The sequence below is a fragment of the Sphaerodactylus townsendi genome, linkage group LG11, assembly GCF_021028975.2.
Source record: "Sphaerodactylus townsendi isolate TG3544 linkage group LG11, MPM_Stown_v2.3, whole genome shotgun sequence".
Lineage (NCBI taxonomy): Eukaryota > Metazoa > Chordata > Lepidosauria > Squamata > Sphaerodactylidae > Sphaerodactylus > Sphaerodactylus townsendi.
This window is the reverse complement of record NC_059435.1, coordinates 22,663,734-22,684,789: the sequence shown is the minus strand read 5'-3', so window position 1 is coordinate 22,684,789 and position 21,056 is coordinate 22,663,734. Positions and strand designations below refer to the sequence as shown.

The 21,056-nt window shown below is 39.9% G+C and overlaps 1 protein-coding gene across 3 annotated transcripts in view; it reads left to right on the top strand.

Annotated features, from left to right (window-relative positions):
• BBS9 (Bardet-Biedl syndrome 9) overlaps positions 1–21,056 on the top strand; it is a 231,032-nt gene that overhangs the window by 50,977 nt on the left and 158,999 nt on the right. For 2 of the 3 annotated variants that reach the window (XM_048510714.1, XM_048510715.1), the window contains exons 13-19: positions 537–636; positions 1,009–1,113; positions 2,887–2,901; positions 4,656–4,796; positions 7,603–7,698; positions 14,668–14,840; positions 15,972–16,124. In XM_048510714.1, the coding sequence (XP_048366671.1) occupies positions 537–636; positions 1,009–1,113; positions 2,887–2,901; positions 4,656–4,796; positions 7,603–7,698; positions 14,668–14,840; positions 15,972–16,124 (783 nt within the window). The remainder of the gene's footprint in view (positions 1–536; positions 637–1,008; positions 1,114–2,886; positions 2,902–4,655; positions 4,797–7,602; positions 7,699–14,667; positions 14,841–15,971; positions 16,125–21,056) is intronic. The other variant, XM_048510716.1, reaches the window with a different exon arrangement.

The window sequence follows — 21,056 nt, the reverse complement described above, 5'->3', positions numbered from 1 at the left end:
ACTGTTAATCACTACTTTAACAATGTATTCAGTAGTATAAGGTGCATAAAAGGAGCATCTGAAGATGAACAAATAACAATTGACAAGCAATTCAAATACCACTCCCCCAAATATTCAGAAGGTAAACTTCCAAACAAAGCAGCACACTACATGACAATATTGTAGCAGCTGAAAAGTTGCATTTTGGAATGAGTTGCACTTCTCTGTTCTTTGTGGATAAATATGGTGCTTTAAAAGGAATCATGTGTGTTAAAAGGAAGAACAGTCGCAATGCAATTGCCAGCACACAGCCATGCTCTTGGCCTTGTTCCTCTTTCCGTTTAATTTCATGAGCTCACTCCTGTGTTAAGAATAACAAGAGCTCCAGGTGAACTCTTTGCCTTTAATGAATTGTGCTTGGAAAAGTGATGACTTAATCATGGTGAACCAAATCACGTTTTTGAAGTTGTTAGTTCCATTTTATGCTTCAAATTGCATTGTGTGGAAATTGCTTTGGAGCTGTTTCCTAAAGGCCTTCTGAATGTTGCCTCCGACAGATCACACTGGAAAGCAGACTGACCCCGCTGAAAACCAAATTAACTGTATGTGTGCAGCCTCCTTTAGCACTGACCCAAGACAAGTTCATCTTGGAATTAGGTATGCTCTTGTTTTGAATTGTCATCCTTTATTTTCCAAAGACGTTGTCTAATAAACCATTGGTGCTGTCTGCCATAGAAGAATAGTAATGCAGGACTATTTCGAAGTCGTTATCATCTCAGAATGCTCCCAATAGAGTTGTGCTAACCTTTCATGCAATATGGCAGAAATGGTGATGCAAATTATGGGAAATAAACAAGGCTATCAAGAAAATACATGGCTGGAAGCAACTGGCTGTTGTGGGTTTCTGGACCTCATAGTCCGGCAAACCCAGGAGCCATTTGATAATGTTTCTTTGCTATAACTCTTACAGGCGCATTTCCCAATATTTTTTTCTATTTGACTTTTTCATTTTTATCTTTTTATTTACAGACACAGCTATACGTAAAACAGCTGTGCTTTCTGCCTTTTTAAAGGGGAACTGCCCACCAGCAGATCTGGAAGGTACTGCCCTAGCTTCATATAGCACACCAACAGGTAAATAGATGGAATGAGTGAACTGTCACTGTAAAACAAGGTTACGTTCTTAGTTGTACTTGACCTTTAGATTTAAGATACTTTCTTCTTTAACACAATTTGTCTAAGTGTGTTTGAAGAAGCAGGTGATTTAGCTTCCTCCTACAATTCCTTAACTTTTGACAACACTTTTGCCACTTTTAATCTTTTTGTTTTCACTGATAACACTGTCAAGGCATGGGATGATCAGTGTTGTAGTCCTGTGCTTCACAAAACTAGACTAAGAAGACTGTATTTGTTTTCATGCAAAAGTGTTTTATCCGCCTTGCCTTCCAAATTGGAGTACTTTGGGGAGAGCTTTCCCGTGACGTGCTGTAATTGTTCTGTTTCCAGGTTTTCTTTGTCCTAAAAAAGGTTTTTCTCAAACCTGCTTTACTCCAAGCTTTTTGGAAAGCATGCAGTCCAAACATGTTGGCTTGCTTTCTGGAATGAATGGTGCACATTTTCCTGTTCCGCAAAGATTTTGCCCCATGCTGGCAACTTCTGCCAGCATTGCTTTTTTTGCCAAACCACTTCAATTCTTTTTTTAAAAAAATTTGCTAACTGCTACAATGCTATGATACACTAATTTTAAATTTTAGTATAACTGCTAAAGCACATTTATAGATAAAAGGATAAGCAAAAAGGAATAGCAAATTGTTATACAAACTGTGATAGCAATGTCCCGAGAACCAACGCAGTTGCTATGGAACATGTATAGAAGAGAAAAGTTGGAAAAAGAGGGAGGGAAATCTGCAGAAACCTCTGTCACCAGGGCACATCCCTCTCTGCGTTTTCATCTACAATGAAAACAATACAAAAAATCCTCACTGTGGTAGCGGGTTATGGAGTTTTTAATATTCCCTCATGTATCCTTTTTGGCATGTTCTGTAGCAGTTAGCATATTTTGTGAACAAAACATTAGAAAAAGTATGATCAGAAAATCCATCAAGATTTATACTGTACTTTGTCAGGTGTGATTCTGACATATTGTGGGGGTGGGGGACTCGAGGGGGGAGCCCGGGGCGGGGAGAGGAAAAGAATACTTTGCCATGACTGGTTAATGGCTGGGAGGCTTCCCTAGGTCTCCTTCCTTCCTTCTTTCCTTCTTTCCTTCCTTCCTCCCTCTCTCCCTCCCTCTTAGGATCCATTGCTCCATGCTGAGCCACTCTACCAATAAAGTTGCAACCAGTTTCATTCCAGAAGGTTGGCTGCTTCTGCGCAATCCCTTCCCCTTTTACACTGGGACTGCAGTCAGTTTCTTCCACTGATAGTCAGGCATGAATGATGTGAAAACTTTTTTACGTTAATGTGGAAATACTTTGTCAGACTCAAAATCCAGGCACAAAGTTGGTGCAGGTTTGGTTGTATGAAGTAGTAAATAGAGTTCAGGTGCTTTTAACGTTGAATATGCTGTTCGGTAGTCTCATTAGCTATCTGCAAACTGAACTGAAATCAGAACAATTAATATTTTGAGGTGGGAAAAATTGAAATTCTAGTCCCGTTAATAAACTAGGGACAAACTTTTCCTTTGACTGTTGTTCCTCCCAGGATCACTCCTTGTCTGTTACCTGCCTTTGTTATTTTTTCATAAGATTTCCTTTTCCTAATATGTTTTCATAGATGGAAATGAAACCTTTTTTTTTCTTTTAAAATCCAGGCATCACTTATATAACTAATGATTAGGTCTTTATTTACATTCAGTTATGTTTCTTTCCCCCCCTTTCCATGTTGCTTTCACTGATTGTATGGTAGATCTCAACCCAGAAGGTAAGTGAAGGTAATGCACTGAACGAAAATAAAAACCAAACTGAGTATTTGTTTAGGATGAAGCAAGTATAGAAATGGGCCATGGCGTGCTCTTCATAAATGATTGTAAAGCTGCTTGGAGTTTGTAGGCTGTCAGAAGATTATGTATGAGTGTTATTGTAGTTATAGGTAACTGTGAGATATGTGTGCATTGAGAAGTTGTATGTGCTAGATAAAACTTTTCTTATTTTATTTTATGAATTATGTTCTGATAGGCAAGGCAGAGCAATTTTACCTGGGAGGAGGCGACCCTCCACGCTGGTTCTCTGCCTGGCTACAGGGAACAATGATTTGAGCTGGAACAGGCTTGATCAGTCTTGAGGAAAAAAGATAATTTTGAGAGTGATCAAGGCAATAGAAGAACCTCTCTGTCCTCACCCAGAAGCACAGAATCATCTATTCCTCTCCTTGTGTCCAATATTTGAAAGTGCAGTGACCAAGGCTTACAATTCCCTCAGTGCTGTCACTGATATTTAGGGCGCTCTGCTAAATATTTCCTCCCTCAGGATTACTACATAAGAGTGAGCCAAGAGGTGTAACAGTATCAAAGGTGGGCGGTGAGGAAGAAGTGCCTCAGAGGGCTTGGGGTGCTGGCCCTTCAGGGGCAAGAGCCATCTTGGACAGCATTCTCACTCCCTTTCAGAGTCTCACCCTCCGGACCAGCCAAGTGCAACTTGAAGTGATTCTGGATCTCCCTTATCTCCATTCCTAGAAGAGAAAATGGTTTAGCTTGATTTCATAACGTGGATTAAAAACTTCCCTTGATCACAAGCAGGCTAAGATCAGCAGACTGGCCCAAGTGTGTAACTAGGAGAGCATAGCTCTCTTTGGTTCCTTCCATCCATCATTACTGGGGAACACAGTCTTTTTTTCCTTCAAGCATAGATGACTAAGGGTAAAACTCTGACTTACTCCCCTTTCAATTTAGCTGTTCTGGAAGGGACCTTGGCTCATTCAGAGGAACAGCAACATGTGCTTGTCTGCTGAGGTGGCTTTGAGATATACCTTGTTCTAGAGAGTTCTTAAACCAGAAGGGGCTGATTGGTGCCAAGAGATCTGGACTTACGAAAAAGAATCTGTTGTGTCCCTGTGGTTGTACTGCTCTTTAGTTCTTTACATAGGCAGAGAAAAGGAAGCTTTTACTTCATAAACTATTTCTTGTGAATTCAATCCTGGTACTTGCTCAATTTCTGGTAGTGTTTTTCTGTTCTGCACCAGCAAGCGTTCTTCACTGTGTTGTGAAAGAGCTCTGCGTCAGTTTCCCATTCCATTCCATGTCATTCTATTAGCATTTTTATCATGTTTTCTTTGTCCAGTTGTAGTTGAGCTTCTCCTGGGTTTTCTTAACATCTGGAAACTTGACAGGAGGTCTCTCTTCCCAGGAATCGTTTCTCTGCCTTGCCTACACATTAGGTCCATGTTATCACTGTATATAAAGGTTGGACAGCTATTACTTCACAGTCCTGCTTTTTTACTTTTATCGTTTTTGTTACACTATAATCTTCCTTGCTGAAGAGAGAAGTTGTTTTGGCATTTGGGGTTTTTGAGATAAAATCAGTCACAGATTTGCATCTGTACAAGAATAAAGATGCTGTATCATCCTGGCTTCTTTTTTTAGTGGGCATCCCATAATGAACTCTTTATCCCTAAAATGCAATATATTTTAATATCAACAGGTGTGTGTTATAATTATGTATGTGTATGCATTTTTTCAGGTATACCTAGGGTTACGCAGTGCAAATTTAGATTCCCGTTGAAATTAGTTTGCTTCCCAACTCAGCCTTCAAAAGCTGCAAGCCAGAAGTTAACCATTGACACCAACAAACCACCAGTTTCTCTTATTACCCTTTTCCCAGGTAGGACTTCAGATAATGGTAATTTGCATTCTGGGCTAGTAATGGAAGATTTATTTTTAAAAATGACTAAATGAAAGATAATATTTGGTTGACTGGTTTCTCCATTTATCAGATATGTAGTTCTTTGCACTTCACTTAAGCAGTGTTATTTACATGCCATTCATGTAAATATGCAATTAAGCCTCTAGCTATTTAAAGGACTGTGTAATTAAGGCTCTAACGGTTTAAAAAGGGAATAGAATGTTCTGCTGATAGTAAGTCAATCCCATTGTATCATATAGAATATTACAGATTTTTTAATTTTCAATTTTGTTTCTGTTTTTTTGGGAAACTGTTAGATGACAAACTGAAACATAGGTTATATGTTCAGTGGAAAGTAGTTGGAATCAACAATATTAATTCCCAATTGTGTTTTAAGTTCAAGCTATAAAAGTGTGTTTGATAATACAAGGGTAACTTAAATCCATCAGTGTTACTTTTATTTCTTTCTGATTTTAATGCTCTGGGATTAAAACAAAATCCACCGTGGGTTGGATCCAAAGTTGTCATTTGGTCATGCAAGATTTCCACAGATTCTCTTCTATTGTAGACCAGTATGTTGCAACTACGGCCCCTTCCGCACATTCAGAATAATGCACTTTCAATTCACTTTCAAACCACTTTGCAGCTGGACTTTACTGTGTGGAACAGCAAAATCCACTTGGAAACAATTGTGAAAGTGGATTGAAAGAGGAATATGTGCGGAAGGGGCCTCAGTGTTGCCAGTGGTCTATTGATCTTAAGGAGTTGCATTTCAAAAAGCACAGTGGGAAACAGGTGAATAAGCGCTGTTTTGTGTTGAGCACATCTCCTGTGTAGTGTTTATGATCTAATCTTGTACGTGAGCAGAAGGCCTACTCCTTCCCATGTGAGGGTGCAATCTTTCCCCCCACCCCACTTCAGCACCCCTGTAGCGCTGCATATAGTTCCAGGCCAACTTTTGTGGAAGGGGCTTCAGCTTGGGGAGAAAATCTTTGTCTCCTATGTGAAACTAGGAATGCTTTCTGGTCGCATGTGCGAATATTTAGATCCATGCTGTTTGGTAATCAAGAGCCTGTATCCAATTATCAGTGTATAGGAATTTACCAGTAATCCTCTTTATATTTGCGTATCCTTCAAAAAGATCACCCCTGAGGTTGCTGCATAGATCGGGGGTACAGTGAGGAGGCACAAGAGGTGGAATTGATCCTCCTCCCTCTTCTGAAATCACAGTGTCTCATCATCTCTTTGGCCCCTTCCGCACACGCAAAGTAATGCGTTTTCAAACCACTTTCACAACTGTTTGCAAGTGGATTTTGCTATTCCGCACAGCTTCAAAGAGCACTGAAAGCAGTTTGAAAGTGCATTATTCTGCATGTGCGGAATGAGCCTTTTTCTCTCCTCACTCGAACACCGTGACCCATGTGGCAGTTTCTCCACATGGCTCCTGTAACCTTTGCATGATCATTCCAGAAGTCAGAAGGGGGACAGCAAGAATGGAAAGAAATACGGGAAAATTCCATAGCATTGATAGTTGGATACAGGCTAAGGTTTTTTTATTTCAAGAAAGAACTTGTAGGGTTCATCTTTCTATTGCTTCCTCCTCCCCTTGTCTCCATCCCCTCCTGTTCTTCTCTGGCTGTCATTTCCACCTTTTTGTTTCATCCCTTCTCCTTCTGCTGCTCACTGTGCCCCCTGCCTCCTCTGCAATGAAAAGGCTGGACTTGGATTAAAAAACAAACAGGCAAACCCAAATGATGACTGAGTCTCACAAGATCTCTCTCCCTCCCTTAAATTTACCATTTGGGGTTTGTTAAAATCCCCTTCATCATTTTACTTTAGATTTTTCTGCACGCTTAAGTTTCCCTCCAAATTTGTGTAAAATAGATAGTGTAAAACACAGACTCCTCATCCTTACCAGTACATATAGCCCTGTTGGGCAGATTTTTAAAAAATCTACGCTGGATTCCTGCTCAGAATGAGATATAAAGATGAAATAAATAATATGTGTATGTTCAAGTGTAGTAATGGTACAAAAAAACCATCCAGGAAAAGTTATGATCTTAAAACAGTCCCTGGGCCGGGCTGGTGTGCTGCTACAGCAACACACAGTACTGAGGAGGCTTAGGACTGGGCTGCTGGCAGTTCAGCAAACAATAAAGTCCAAGGTTACCAAGTCCATGGGAGAGTCCGAAGAGAAGTTAATCAGGTCAGGAGCTAATTGTCAGAAATACATATAGCAACCAGGAGAATCCAGGAATCAAGGTCAGAAGCTGGCCCTTTGTCAGTCAGGTCTGGAGACAGCAGTGGTACTCAGACAAGGTCAGGTAGAATCCACTTTGCAACCACAACTGCAGTTCCTGCCAAAGGCCTTTTACTTCCCAGATCTACTTGCCTGGGACTGCTCCTGCAAAGACTCTGGGTAATGCGTAGCCTGCAGTCTTGCTGAGCAGCACCTCTCCTTTAAGGCTACTTTCAATCTCTGTCTGCAATGCCGACTTACATTTGGAGGCCCAGACCTGCTAGAATCCTCCTTAGCCCTTCTAATTAGCTCTGGGCCAGAAGCTTGTGCTGGTTCAGGCTCTGCTGATTCTGCTGGCATCTCTCTGCAATGCTCAGTTAACTCTTCCCCGGATAAGCTGTCAGCTACAGCAGGAGGCGCCGTGACAGTCACTGTACGTGTTCAATCCCATACAGGAATTCTGCTGCTGATCTTAAACGTTCTCTTTATTTAATGTTTATATTTATGAAACGGGATAAATGATGTGTTTTATTGATTTTCTTAAAGACTTTGCTGGTTCGACTGATGAAGATCAACTGAACGCTTTAGGATTTCAATTACTATCTGGGTCCAAAATCACATTACTAGCTTCAAAAACATCACGTGAGTACAAGGTATAGATTAGGTTTTCACATGGCGGCCTTTACTGCGACACTACTGTCAGTTCTGTAGCAAATGCAACTTGTATCAAATGCCTCAGGACCTATTCCTAAAGAACATGTGCCATTCAATTAACAGGGAAGTTTGCTGATGTTGAATAAGTATGCCCTAATTGAGTGGTGGCCCACTCTTCTACTGCCCACTCTCCTTCCAGCAACACTAATATAATGTGGGCTGCTTGATTCCCTCTCAAGCTAAATGAAAGGTTCTTCAGAGCAGATAGGTCATCAGTCCAGGCTGTCAGACCCTCAAAGATGTGATCACTCTCTGCTCCTAGGAAAGGGCATTCCATAAGTCAGGGGTGACAGAAAAAGGTAGCAGCTAACCAGCAGCTAACTTGTATTAAATCTTGATACCTAGGGAATAGCTTCTTATGCAGATCTGATGTTTGCAGGTTGGCTAGATAAAAATAATCCTGTAGGTACTTGGAGTCCAATTCATGTAGAGCTTTAAACGTGAAAGACAGAGCCTTGTATTTGGCATGGAAACAAATTGGTAGCCAATTTAAATATCATAAAACTTAGTATGATTGCAGTGATGCTTCCCAATTAGGATCCTGGCTGTTGGATTTTGGACCAGAGTGAGCTGGTTTTAAATATGCTTTGGCATAATCCCTGGTGTTTTAGATTTTTTATCTTTGACCAGGAAACCTCTATGACCAAAACACCATCAGTATGAAAATCTGTTGCTATCGTTCCATTTTGCAAGGAGCACAGGGTGCCATACACTGTTTTTCAGTTTCCTATTTTATCCCCATAGCAATCCTGAGAGCTGAGAAAGAGGGACTCATCCACAGTTATCCAGTGAACTTTATGACTGAGTGCAAATTTAAACTTGGTCTCCTATCTGAAATGGTAGCTTTCTTGAGTGCAATACTTGACATTTTAGCTAATTTTAAAAACATATATAATTATTGCGTTTGTTATAAACTGCCTGTGAAGTAAAGGGTTCTGAATAGCAAAGGACTATCTGCTAAAGGGCCTTGTACTGACAGTCAAGTTTGTAGGAATGCCTAGATCTGATGGTATGTGTGCTTTCCCCTATTAGAAGTGATGTCATGAGTCCTTAATCTGTAAGAGGTCTTAATATTTTCTAACATTAATCCTCTGATGGGAAACATCTGGATGAGCAATTACTTAGGGACTCTTGGTATCAATTAATTTACTTTTACAGGCTACATTTTTGTTTGTGTTTAGTTGTGTGAGCATTTTTTGAGTGTTGTGTGATTTGAATACTTAAGTTGAAAGTCAAAACAAGATTAAAGTGGAACATTCCATAACAAACATCTGAGAACTCTTGTAAATTTTTTTACATAGCTTTGCATTTGAGCTAAAATTAGAATTGGTTATTTGGATTCTTTCAGTATAATCCCAAACACGATCACTCCCTTCTTAGTCCACTGAAGCCAACGAGCTCAGGAGGATGTAACTCTGTTTAGGATTGCCCTGTTATTTGACCAGATTGGTAACGTCAATGATTATCATGTGTGAACAAGATGTTAGCTGGAGGAAATTGGTGTCTGCTCATTCGTTGAACGACAAGAAGCTTTAAATTATCCTAGCGGACGCTTTGGCTAGCTATTGTGTATAATAACCTTTTAGCTAGGAGCATTTAATCTTCCCATCTCGTTGTAATCTTCCCTGCAACCAGTCATTTTCTTCTTGATTTTGTTTATTCAAAAATCTGGCGTGATGCTTGCAGTCTCAATATAAGCTTTCCCACACTACTGCTTGAAATTTGCTCTAATGTTTGCTGTGGTATGGCTTAGATACTGACAGTTTCATAACATTCATAGTGTTTCATAATATTCCTGAGTTATTTAGCTACCTGCCCTAGCTACTTAGTTATTTTGCTAACTGTGATTCAGTAAGGATTGCACAATAAATGTTGATGCTAATTGACACTTTTGCACTGCTGACTTCCTTATTTCTGCTTGAATAGCTTCCTTGAAACAAATCATGTGAGAGTCAGTTTTTACTGCCTTTTATAGCTTGTGTAGTTATGGTTAATAACAACATAACAAATAGAAATACAAAAAACATTCAGACAGTCATACTGGTTAATTAGGAAAAAATTAATCAGCAGTATTTTTACATTAAGACAAAATAAAATCACAAAACAGCTGACTGAAAAGAAAATAATTGGGGGGGAGTCTGATGCATAATCTATGTAAATATATTAACAGATGCAGTATAAATCAGATAATTACTATGTATACCAACGCGCACTTGAAGTTGTATATCTGTGCTATCAAGTGTTGCATTTAGACAATCAGCTAAATGATGTTGTTGTAGAACTGCGTTATGTATTTGTTTTCTACTCTGTATATTCTAATGAAACCAAATAACTTCCCAAAAACCATCCACACAACAATTTTAGAACACTTCTATAAATTGTGAGTGTATGTTTAGTCCATTTTTCAAACCTGTACAAGTGTCTAAAACATGCTATACTAGATCCAGGGTTCTTGACCAAGTTGAAAAATACATGACCATTCATCTACTTTAGTACTAATGACTGAAGGATGAAAGGAGTGGATGTTTGTTGTGAATACGCTTCTGGTTTTTGCTCCAGGTATCTGCTCGTGTAGCTCCCATTAGATTCTTTACAACTTCAGATGAGTCTCAAATTTAGCTTTGTTTCTATCCACAGTTTATATTGAGAAGTAATATTATATGCCCACTGTCATGTAGAGATTTCTTGATAAAAATCTGTCAGCAGTTTTTCAAAACTTTAAACTTGGGTCTTCTAAGATTCATTATTTTAGAATGTAATGGGGTCAGCAAGAGTTACTGTGGTATTTTCATCAGAACTGTACAGCTAATAGATCAGTATTTCATACAGTATTTACTTGTGAATTGCAGGTGTTCTTCCAGAACCCATTCTCTTGTTGTTATCATGTTAAAATACACCAATGAGTCATTAGTTTTATGTTCATTTAATACTCAACTTGTAAAGCCTAATAATTTCTTGCTGATCATTATAACATTAGAAAGATGTTGATATTGACTTAATACTGAAACTAAGTACTAACATAGGTATTAGCTTCAGGCTAGTACTGGGGGGTGGGGAATCTGGGGGGTGGGGAATCCTACACCGGTGATTTGCCCTTCCCAGGACACTTAGCCAGGCAGAGGGGCAAATCCATCAGTGCCTGGCCACTGCAGAGCCCTGGGTGCCCAGCTGCGGTGCCCAGTTCTGCCTCAGCACTCCCCAGCTGTGTCAGTGTAGTGCGGGTGGTCCTGGAGGTACCGCCAACCATAGTCAACTTCATCAGCCTGTTCAGCCCCCTTGCACTGGTGGAACTGGCCTGAAGTACGTTTATGGGGGATTCTGGTGGGCTTTCCCCCTTGCTTTTTGGGAAGGGGGTGGTGGTGGAGTGGCGCCATCCGTATCTGCCAGCTGGAGTGGTACCATTCCTGTCTTCCAGTCCAGTCTGGATTGGGCTGTAAGTGCATTAATTTTTAGATAAATGCTACTCTAATGTTGTGTTCAAAATATCCGGTCATTTTGCTAGAAATAGATCTGAAAATAAGGTTGAATGTTATCATTAACAGATGACTTTCTGATTTTAAAAGGACATGTTTTAAAATAAAACCTGCCTATTTTCCTTGTACACTGTAAATAGAATTTGTCATTGTCCCATCAATGAAATGCATTTTCTGGGAATTCTGCCAAAAGAAATGTTATACAGTCTTGGATTACTAATCTTATGAAATTGTTTCACAAGAAATGGTCTAAACCTGGTGCTTTTTTTTAACTTGGCCAAACTTCTGAAATGTAGAACATTACATTTTTTTAAAAGAAATCTTTGTGTTTTATATTCCTACCCTCCTCCTTTCTTTTCCTCACAGCTTTGATTTCAAATGTATTGAATGAATATATAGTATTTTCATAAATCCCTTTTAAGACGCTCTCCTTGTTCCTTCCTTAGCCCTATCAGTGGCTAAGTGTGTGATATGCAAGCTGTCTGCAGGAAAACCACTATTTTAGGACAAATCTTATTATTTGACCTGCGGGAAGAGTGTTCTCATCTGGGGGAAGGACAGGTTTCTGTGTCTTCATAGACTATCAGTAGAAGTAAACACCAACCACTTTATAAAGCTTTTGTGTAACATATTCCACAAGCTCCTTTTCAAAGACGATAGCACAAAATGTCATCCGTTAGAACAGTGGGAGAGGATAGCTATGCTCCTTATTCTATTAAAATCCCATGCCTGCATAAAAGCTCCTGATCTTTTAACTGTAGTTAAAAGCTTGGAAATACCACTAGGCTCACATACCATCTCCCCTCCCTTTCTCGTCTTTCTTCTTCTGTACTGTTTGAATCCTCCAGTTTTTACCCTTTCAAAACGTAATCTTGGTTAAAGTCAGCACTGAGCTTCATTAGCCGTGGTTTGCCTTAATTTAGTGTTTGAAACCCATGTGAAGAAATAACCTTTGCCAATGTGCAGATGTGCCCCTTTTGCCACTGATAAATCCCACATGGCTGGAATCTTTTAATTTTGGGGAGGGGGATCAGGAGAGAGAGAATTAGGTGCCTGTCAATTTGACACGCAAACACGCTTGAGACTTCACACCTCTTGTTTTAGAATCTGGCAAACTGTCCCTCCGACAGACCCATAAGTGCACAAACAAGCTGCAAGATTGTGTTGCTTGCTTCCTCTGAGAAACTTCAACCAGGCTTGTCCTCAAGCGATGCGGAAAGAGTTGTGTTGCCCCCTCACTCTCATGTGTCATGTCTATAAGACTTTTAATCAAACCTACAAGTCCATAATTCCCCTCCCATAAAAAAGTTCCGTCCCTTGTAAGCTGATGCCCCCCCCCTCGCTCTTAAAGATGTAAAGCTTAAAGAACAAAGCTAACATATAGGAGAATTGATTCAAATTTTTCATCCAGGTGGGAGTGGGGATCTTGTTGTTCAGGTGTGTAATACAGAGCAGAGACATAGAGTCCAGGTTGAGAGAAGGCCTAAAATGGGCTTAAATTGACAGGGGTGTCTGAATGGGGAGAGTCTCAATGAATCATGTGTAGGCAGGTGGTGTCATGCCATTGATATTGAGTCTCTGTCATGCAGCCCCATTTACATCATTATAGATACAGCCATTTACTAGGCCCGTTGGAGATACGTTGGATGCTTCTGTCCTTTGACCAGACAAACATTCCTTTGGCTAAGAAAGAAAAGGTTAAAATACTGTTATCAGATACCAATAAAAATCTAACGTATTCTGTTGCCAAGTTTGCCTGGATATCAAGTAAAATCAGGAAGGCCCGACCCAAGAGTTAACTACTGGCTTCCTGCCGCACCCCTGGTCCCTTATTACGCTTGAGATTAGTGGGATTAGACTGACCTTCCACTCATTATCTTGAGCTGATGTTCTGAGTTCCTGAGGTCTATTATCTGTCATGCAGCCTATTCCACTGAGTATTATCAGTGGACGTTACCAGGCAACTGTTCTGTTTTCGACAGGGAAGAAGTTGAATAGGAACTAACAAGCAAGGAGATGGCCAGGATTTCTAGCTGTAAAATTAGGAGGATAACAGCAGTGCCATGTGGGAAAGTTATCTGGTGACTCTGTAAAAAGATGAGGCATCCTGAGTATCATGAGATTCATTTGTACCTTCCCCCTCCACTTCTTGATTTGCTGATCAGCATTTGAGTTGAAGAGATGTCCCTCCCCCAATATAGTAATGCAGTGTTTAAAATTGTATTTCTCAATCCCTTCTTTGATTGGGAGAGGGGGGCATTCAGCCAATAATGGTCAAACACTCCTGGATAAAGTAATACGATTGGCTGAGTTTGACGGGACAATGTCCAAGGCTTTTTCTTGTTTTAGTTAATTACAACCTTAAAATTGAGACAAAGGAATAACTCTCTGGCAACTAAGAACTAGCACATTTTTGTTTAAGCTGCCCTAAGACTCTTTTGTTTTCACTGCAACGGGCTGACTTGGCTTCCCCACAGGATTTTTTACTTTAAACCTTGATGCATAACAAACTTGCACTTTCTAGCTTATTAGGATGTTTATTGGGCCTCCCACCTAGCTCCCTCCAGCCCCAACTTTCTGTCCCTGAGGAATTGAGGAGGGTTTCTCCTATTGGGGGAGGCATCCTAGAATGTCACCTGAAAGTGATGTCATCTTCTCTAAACACTGCCTTCACCAGGCACCACCCGCAAAATCTCCCCATGTTTGCTAAGGGAGTCCTAGTGTTTGTCCTAACATTGGTGGCAAAAAAGTAAGGCAAAAATATAGCAGACCTTTCATAAGAGATCTGGCTGCAGTGTAACAAAACCATGAAATTGCTTGCTTTAAATTCACTTGGAAATTGTGGTCCTCTTTATGACACAGGCTTCCCAGATTAATTCTAAAACTATCTTAAAGATTTAGTAGTACCAAATTACTTATACTGGCTTGGTTTTACACTGCATAAGGAATTGCATGGGAATTCTGTGGATGCTTTAGGGAACGAGTCCATTATCCTCTTCTATGTATCTGTGATCTATTGCATATTGTATATTAGATAAAAGATGTTAGTACTGTGCATACCTGAATGTTTCTGACACAACAGAGCAAAGTGCAGAAACATCTTTTCTTTACATCTGTTTTAGTAACTGTGTAAACATGTTCTTTCTCCCTTTTATATGAGCATGAAATATTATAACTTAAATAAATCGATGAAGGTAAGAGAAAGTAAATGTATTTTTATGAATACAGTTGTATAAAATGACATGTTGTAAACAGTTTGGACTAAAGAGAAAACAGCTATATTCAGTCAATAAGTTTTATTTCAAATAATTATTTATTGAATATAATATTTATTAAATATTGAATATAATATATCATTTTGACACAGGGCTGCAAGAACAAATAGATAATCAGATACTGACTTGCTTAACTTTATTTTTTGAAGAGCGTTACAGACTTCAGAGTGACCAATTTGAAGACATTTGGCTCATTGCAAAAGAACTTGTTCTTCGCCTTGAGGGACATTTCAGGAAACAAAACTGCAAAGACTTCTCATGTACTTTTTCAGGCCCAATCCCCTTACAAGAATATTTTGAGATAATTGATCATCATTTTGAGGTACGTTTTTGATTTTGTGATACTGTTTGTTCAGTGCTTTTTATTTTTATTCTGGAACATTTTATTATTCTGGGCCATTATAATGGTAGATACGAGAGATAGCACTTGTTTTACAGGCAGAGGCATAGCAAGGGGGAAAAGTGGCCAGTGCACTGGTGCATCCTCCGCCCTGACCCGGAACGCCCCCGCAGGGGCGTATGTCCGGTGCGCCCCTCCCGCTACGCCTCTGTTTACAGGCTCAGCTCATATATTTGTTGTCTGGGGGCACCTCTGTATAGGCTTTCTACACATAGTTATGCTCAGGCACTGGGGCCCTTCTTCAAGTCTTTGCAAATGGGTCTTTGTGCTGTGGAAGAAATGTAAATAATGACCTGCTCAGTGCTTTAGAGCCACTTCAGACTTTATGGAGTTAAGATTGGGAGTCTTCCAAGGTTCGTGGCTTGATTTACCGTCTCAGTTCTAATAATCTTTGGCAAAACAAGGATATATTAAGCTGTTCTTCAAAATGCTTTTTTCAGAAAGTGCTTTTGGATTGCCAAAATGGCAAGATAATTATAGATAGAAGCATGTTTGTTGTTTTGGTATTGGGACTGACATCTGATATAATTAAATTCGGAGTGTTTTTGGAGGGTGTGTTGGCTACAACTCTTCAGTTCTCTCAAAAGACAAAAAAACCCTGTTCTTAAAGACAAGGCACAACACTTTAAACATTTCAAAATGCCCCATTTCCTGCTGGAACAGATATTGTATTATACTTGAGCATATGCGCTACAGATCCAGCAGACTGAAATACTTCATAATCTAGTGATGACGAGTTAATTTCACTGCTGTCATGAAACTCCATGGCAAGATTATCATGCATTACTGTAGATTACCTTGGCTGTCAACAATTATTTTCAATTTCTGTAAGAGCTGGCATTATTTGAGCCTGTTAGTAGATCTTGTGATGAGTGTGAAATTACTGCTTTTCATATGGGCATCATGACCGTTGGAAAGAGCTATGTGATTTAACACTAGAAAGCCTCCAAAATATGGTTGCCCTCCACCTGTTTGTTATAAATACCTGATGGAAAATGTGTTGTGTGCTCTGTGATCGTCTTATCCCTTTCCTTAAATCTTTCTAAATTGCAGCTGCGTTTGAATGCTGCAAAATACGAGCAACTGTTATCTGAAAGAGCCATACAGTTTCGAGCTATTCAAAGACGACTGCTTGCACGATTTAAAGATAAAACCCCAGCTCCTCTTCAACATCTGGACACCTTGCTAGAAGGAACTTACAGACAGGTCAGTATAGTTCGGTTATGAGTCTGTCCCTTTAATGTTTCCCACCCCTTTTTAAACACACAGTTTTAGAACACATAAGCTGTACCTTCCTGGTTACATTTACCAGCCGAGAGACCCTGGAACAGTAATTTGTTTAATCTAATATTCTCTACAACTTTCCAGATGATCTGCAGCGTTTTTTTAAATGTGATCTTCAGATACAGAATGGCTACTCAGAGGTCTCGCAGATTTTGACAGAGCATCATTCTTTCCAAGCTGAAATAGTTATGTGAAAATATTTTAAAGTTCAGAGCTCATGTAAACATTTATGATATTCTGGAAACTGACGGAAAGGTTTGACTGATGTAACATCCACAACACAATAATCTGAGACTCAGTGTCTCCATTTGCTAGCATATTTACATCCTGGGTGTTTCAAAGGCAATTGCTCAAGGAATTGAAAGCAAACAAATGGGTCCTCTGTTGCTGGAGAGGGTTCAGTTTGAGTCTTTGTTGCTTTAAATCATTGTTTCTCTTTAGCTTCCCTCTCTGTCTTCCAAAGAATCACTGTCGTGATTTTTTTCCCCCTTAAAACTAGCCCTGTATTGTTTTTGTCCATTATTTTGTCTCATGTGCTGGTATAAACATTACAGGTTGAGCTGGCCCAAGGGCTTTTCACTCCCTAGATAGGCCAGCTTGAGTATCTTCTGCCCACCCCCACCAGCCACTCTGGGCATGTCTCAAGTTACTTGTTGGACAGCTTGAAACTCACTTGCCCTTTGAGATGAAGGGGGGAGTTGTATCCAAATCTAGACGTGACACTACTTCTGGATGATGTTGTGGGAACTCATAACACAGTGGTGGCGAACCTTTGGCACTCCAGATGTTATGGACTACAATTCCCATCAGCCCCTGCCAGAATGGCCAATTGGCCATGACCTAGAATGCCACCCTTCACTTCCACATTCTGTTGCAGCCCCCTGCCCCATTTGCGTATGGTCCATACCTGATTAGAGTCAACAGAATTCACGGATTAGCTTGAGCTCCCTTTGTGTAGATATCTTGCTTTACACCTCCTTTATATAAGAACATAAGAACTAGCCTGCTGGATCAGACCAGAGTCCATCTAGTCCAGCACTCTGCTACTCGCAGTGGCCCACCAGGTGTTAGGATGACAGTCTGCGTCTGTGTTTCTTAAGTATGTATGCATACACTTGTTGCTTACTCCTTAGCATGACTCCTGAATTAAGTCATCTTCTGTTCAGTAACTTGTAGGGAAAATGTTCTGGTAAAGAAATTGCTTCTCGGTCATTCTTTATTGTACTGACTGTATGTAAGTCATGCCTTGACTTGCCTCCACTGTACATACATATGGTAAACTCTTAATTAGCTGTTGACTGAGTGTCTCTCAACTGGTTGTACTATTTTTGTTATAGCTAGAAGTAGTCCCCTGTGCAAGCACCGGGCCATTAGTGACCCATGGGGTAATGACACATCACCGTGTTAACAAGGCAGACTATGTTTATGAGGTGGTTTGCCATAGGCTTCCCCAGTTGTCTATGTTTGTCCCTCAGCAAGCCGAGTACTCATTTTACCAACCTTGGAGTCAACCTTGAACCGGCTACTTCAGGGGTCTGCAACCTGCGGCTCTCCAGATGTTCATGGACTACAAATCCCATCAGCACCTGTCAGCATGGCCAATTGGCCATGCTGGCAGTGGCTGATGGGGATTGTAGTCCATGAACATCTGGAGAGCCGCAAGTTGCAGACCCCTGGGCTGACTGGCCAGGACATGTAGGGAGAAAGTCAGAAAAGCTAAAGTCCAGAACAAACTCAGACTTGCTAGAGAGGTTAAAAACAATAAAAATGTGGTGGATGTAGCATACCTTAATTTCAGTAAGGCCTTTGACAAGGTTCCTTATTGCATTTTTGCAAGCAAGCTAGTAAAATGTGGGCTAGGCAATGCTACTGTTAGATGGATTTGTAATTGGTTGATTGACCAATTTCAAAGGGCTGACTGTTGGCTGATCTTCATCCTGAAGGGTTCTGTCCTGGGCCCAGTTCTATTCAATATTTTTACCAATGACTTGATGGAATAAAGGGCATGCTAACCAAATTTGTAGATTACACCAAATTAGGAGGGGTAGCTAATACCCCAGAGGACAGGATCACAATTCAAAATTACCTGGACAGATTAGAATGCTGGGCCAAACCAACAAAATGAATTTCAACAGAGATAAAGATACTCCACTTAGGCAGAAAAAAAATGATATAGGATGGGTAACACCTGGCTTGATGACAGTACAGGTGGAAGGGACTTGGGAGTGTTAGTAGACCACAGACTGAACATGTGGCAGCAGTGTGATGTGGCAGCCAAGAAAGTCAATGTGATTCTGGGCTGCATCAATAAGAGTATATAAGGGAAGTAATAGTATCACTCTATTCTGCTTTGGTCAGACCTAACCTGGAATACTGTATGGAATTCTGGGTACCACAATTCAAGAAGGATATTAATAAGCTGGAACAAGTCTAGAGGAGGGTGACCAAAATGCTAAAAGGTCTGGGTTCCATACCCTACTAGGAGAGGCTTACTGAGCTAAGTATGTTTACTGTTTACACTGAAGAAGTGAAGGTTGAAGGGTGACATGATACCCGTATTTAACTATTTGAAGGGATGTTCTGTTGAAGTTGAAGCAACCCTGTTTTCTGCTGCTCCAGAGGCTAGGGTAAGGAGTGATGGATTCAAGGTACAGGAAAAGAGGTTTCACCTAAACATTAGGAAGAACTTCCTTGGCTATTCAACAGTGAAATGAGCTGCCTTGGAGTGTGGTGGAGTCTCCTTTTTTGGAGGTTTTTGAACAGAGGGGTGGATTGCCATCTGTCAGGAATGCTGTGGTTGGGTCTTCTTGCATGGTGGGGGTTGGATGATCCTTGCAGTCTCTTCCAACTCTGGATGACTTCTGTCAGGGTCAAACTGAGGTCATGATCAGAGCTTGGACTGCAGTGCTGCAGCTCACTACTGTGCACCATATTCCTTATACTTTATATTTGAATTAAAATACTTCAGTGACACAGAATGTGGTTGTGGGGCCCACCTAAGCTGTAATCCCTTTTCAGTGGGCCCTCAAACATCTGGAAGAAGCAACATGGTGACTGCCACTAGATGGGGAGACAGTCATTCAGCACTGTGCTAAGGTGAAATATAAAGATAACCAACATGCACAAATTATTGTCTTGTTGAAACAATCTATGTGTATCTGGCAGCCTTAGTGTCTCTGAGGCACCGACCGGGTGCATGACTTTATTGTTTTGATTGTAATGCTGGCAAAGGGTTTTGCCAAAAAGTATGCCTGGAAAATGTGCATAAAATTGGATACTTTTCAATAGCTAATTGGAATATGTTTTCAAATCAAGATGCCAAATGTTCACAGAGGAAATAGTCTGATTCAACTTCATGCTTAATGACAACCTGATAGCACTTTCCATCCGATATTAATTATGGCTGATTTGTAGCAAGTTCAGTTGTAACTCAAACAAGACATGGCACATGTCTTTTGATATTTAAAAAGTTAATGCATCAGAACTCCCTGCTTATTTACATGCCGCTTTTGTCACTTTGCCAGTACAAGGGCGAGTAATCGGCATAATGAGAAAGACCTGTGTGAAAGCTCTTTTAATTTATTGAAGCTAAGTAAGTTCAGACAGGTTGGAACATTCTGTCTCAAAGTCACATTTCATGCATTGTATGATGAGCACAAAATTCATAGTGCAATCATGTATCATGTATCATGTCTTCATTTTGAATTTAGGCATCTTCATATGACAAGAAGAAAAATGTTAGAAAAGTTCACCACATTAAATTTAGTGTTCTTCCTGCACATTTAACATCAAAATTCCCACTATTGTACATATTGAGGAAATGAATGTATCACTGTTGTTGAGAAGACTTTTGAAACTTAAAATGTACTGGGCAAAGTTGTTACATCAGTTATTCTTTTACAGGGCTATTAGATTATAATAAGGAATGTTCGCACATCCAAGCCAAAAGTCTGAGACTCATAGTTTATACTAAATAGATTATACACCCCTGGAATTTTGTCAACAATTGATTGTCGTGGTATTAAAACACATGAGTGGTGTTCGTGGAATTTTCATTAATCCAGGTATATGCTTTTCACTGATACCTATAAGAATGTCTCGAAGTTCAACTACAGAAGGTCATAGGTCAAAAAAGTCTGCTTGGTAGGCCAAACTTTTTATTTGGTGCAAAGTGCAGTGTTAACAGTATGTATAAACAATAGTAGTTGTTCAGTTTTGTGTATATTTGGCAGAGATATAGATTTATGAAAATGGCTGATATATGAGATTTATCTGAACATCAGGCTTTATTTGAATGTCAGGATTTTTGTTTATGATTTGGAAAATGTTAAAGTTCAGGTAGCAGATTAGGTTTCCAGAGGAAAAGCTTGAGATGTTGGGTGGTGACTTTTGTCAGGCAATATGAATAGTTTTTATATTAAGAAGTCTCTCTCTGAAGAGTGAAGTTCGAAATGTAACCTATATGATGTTGTTTCTATTAATGAAATGTATTACAGGTTTTTAATATCCTATTGCCACTCTCTTCTTTTTTTGTCTATCATGTATCTGTTTCTTTGTATTGTCTGAAGTACTGAGCATGTTGATGCTACTATGTAAATAATAATATTTCTGGTTCCTTCCAGACTGCCTGGAGTAATGCTGGGTTTTCTGTTTGAATTATTCCTAAGTTCCTCAAGTCAAGAGAACCCGAGGTGTTTAGGAATTGATATGTCTTATAGTTACTCAATATACTGAGTGACAGGAATGGTTGCTGTTTGCAAAATAATTCATCTGGTGGTTCCAGCAGAGGGTCATTTACTTGATTTTATTTAGGAAAGAGATTTTGGCAATAGCTTTATAATAAGCTGAGACAGA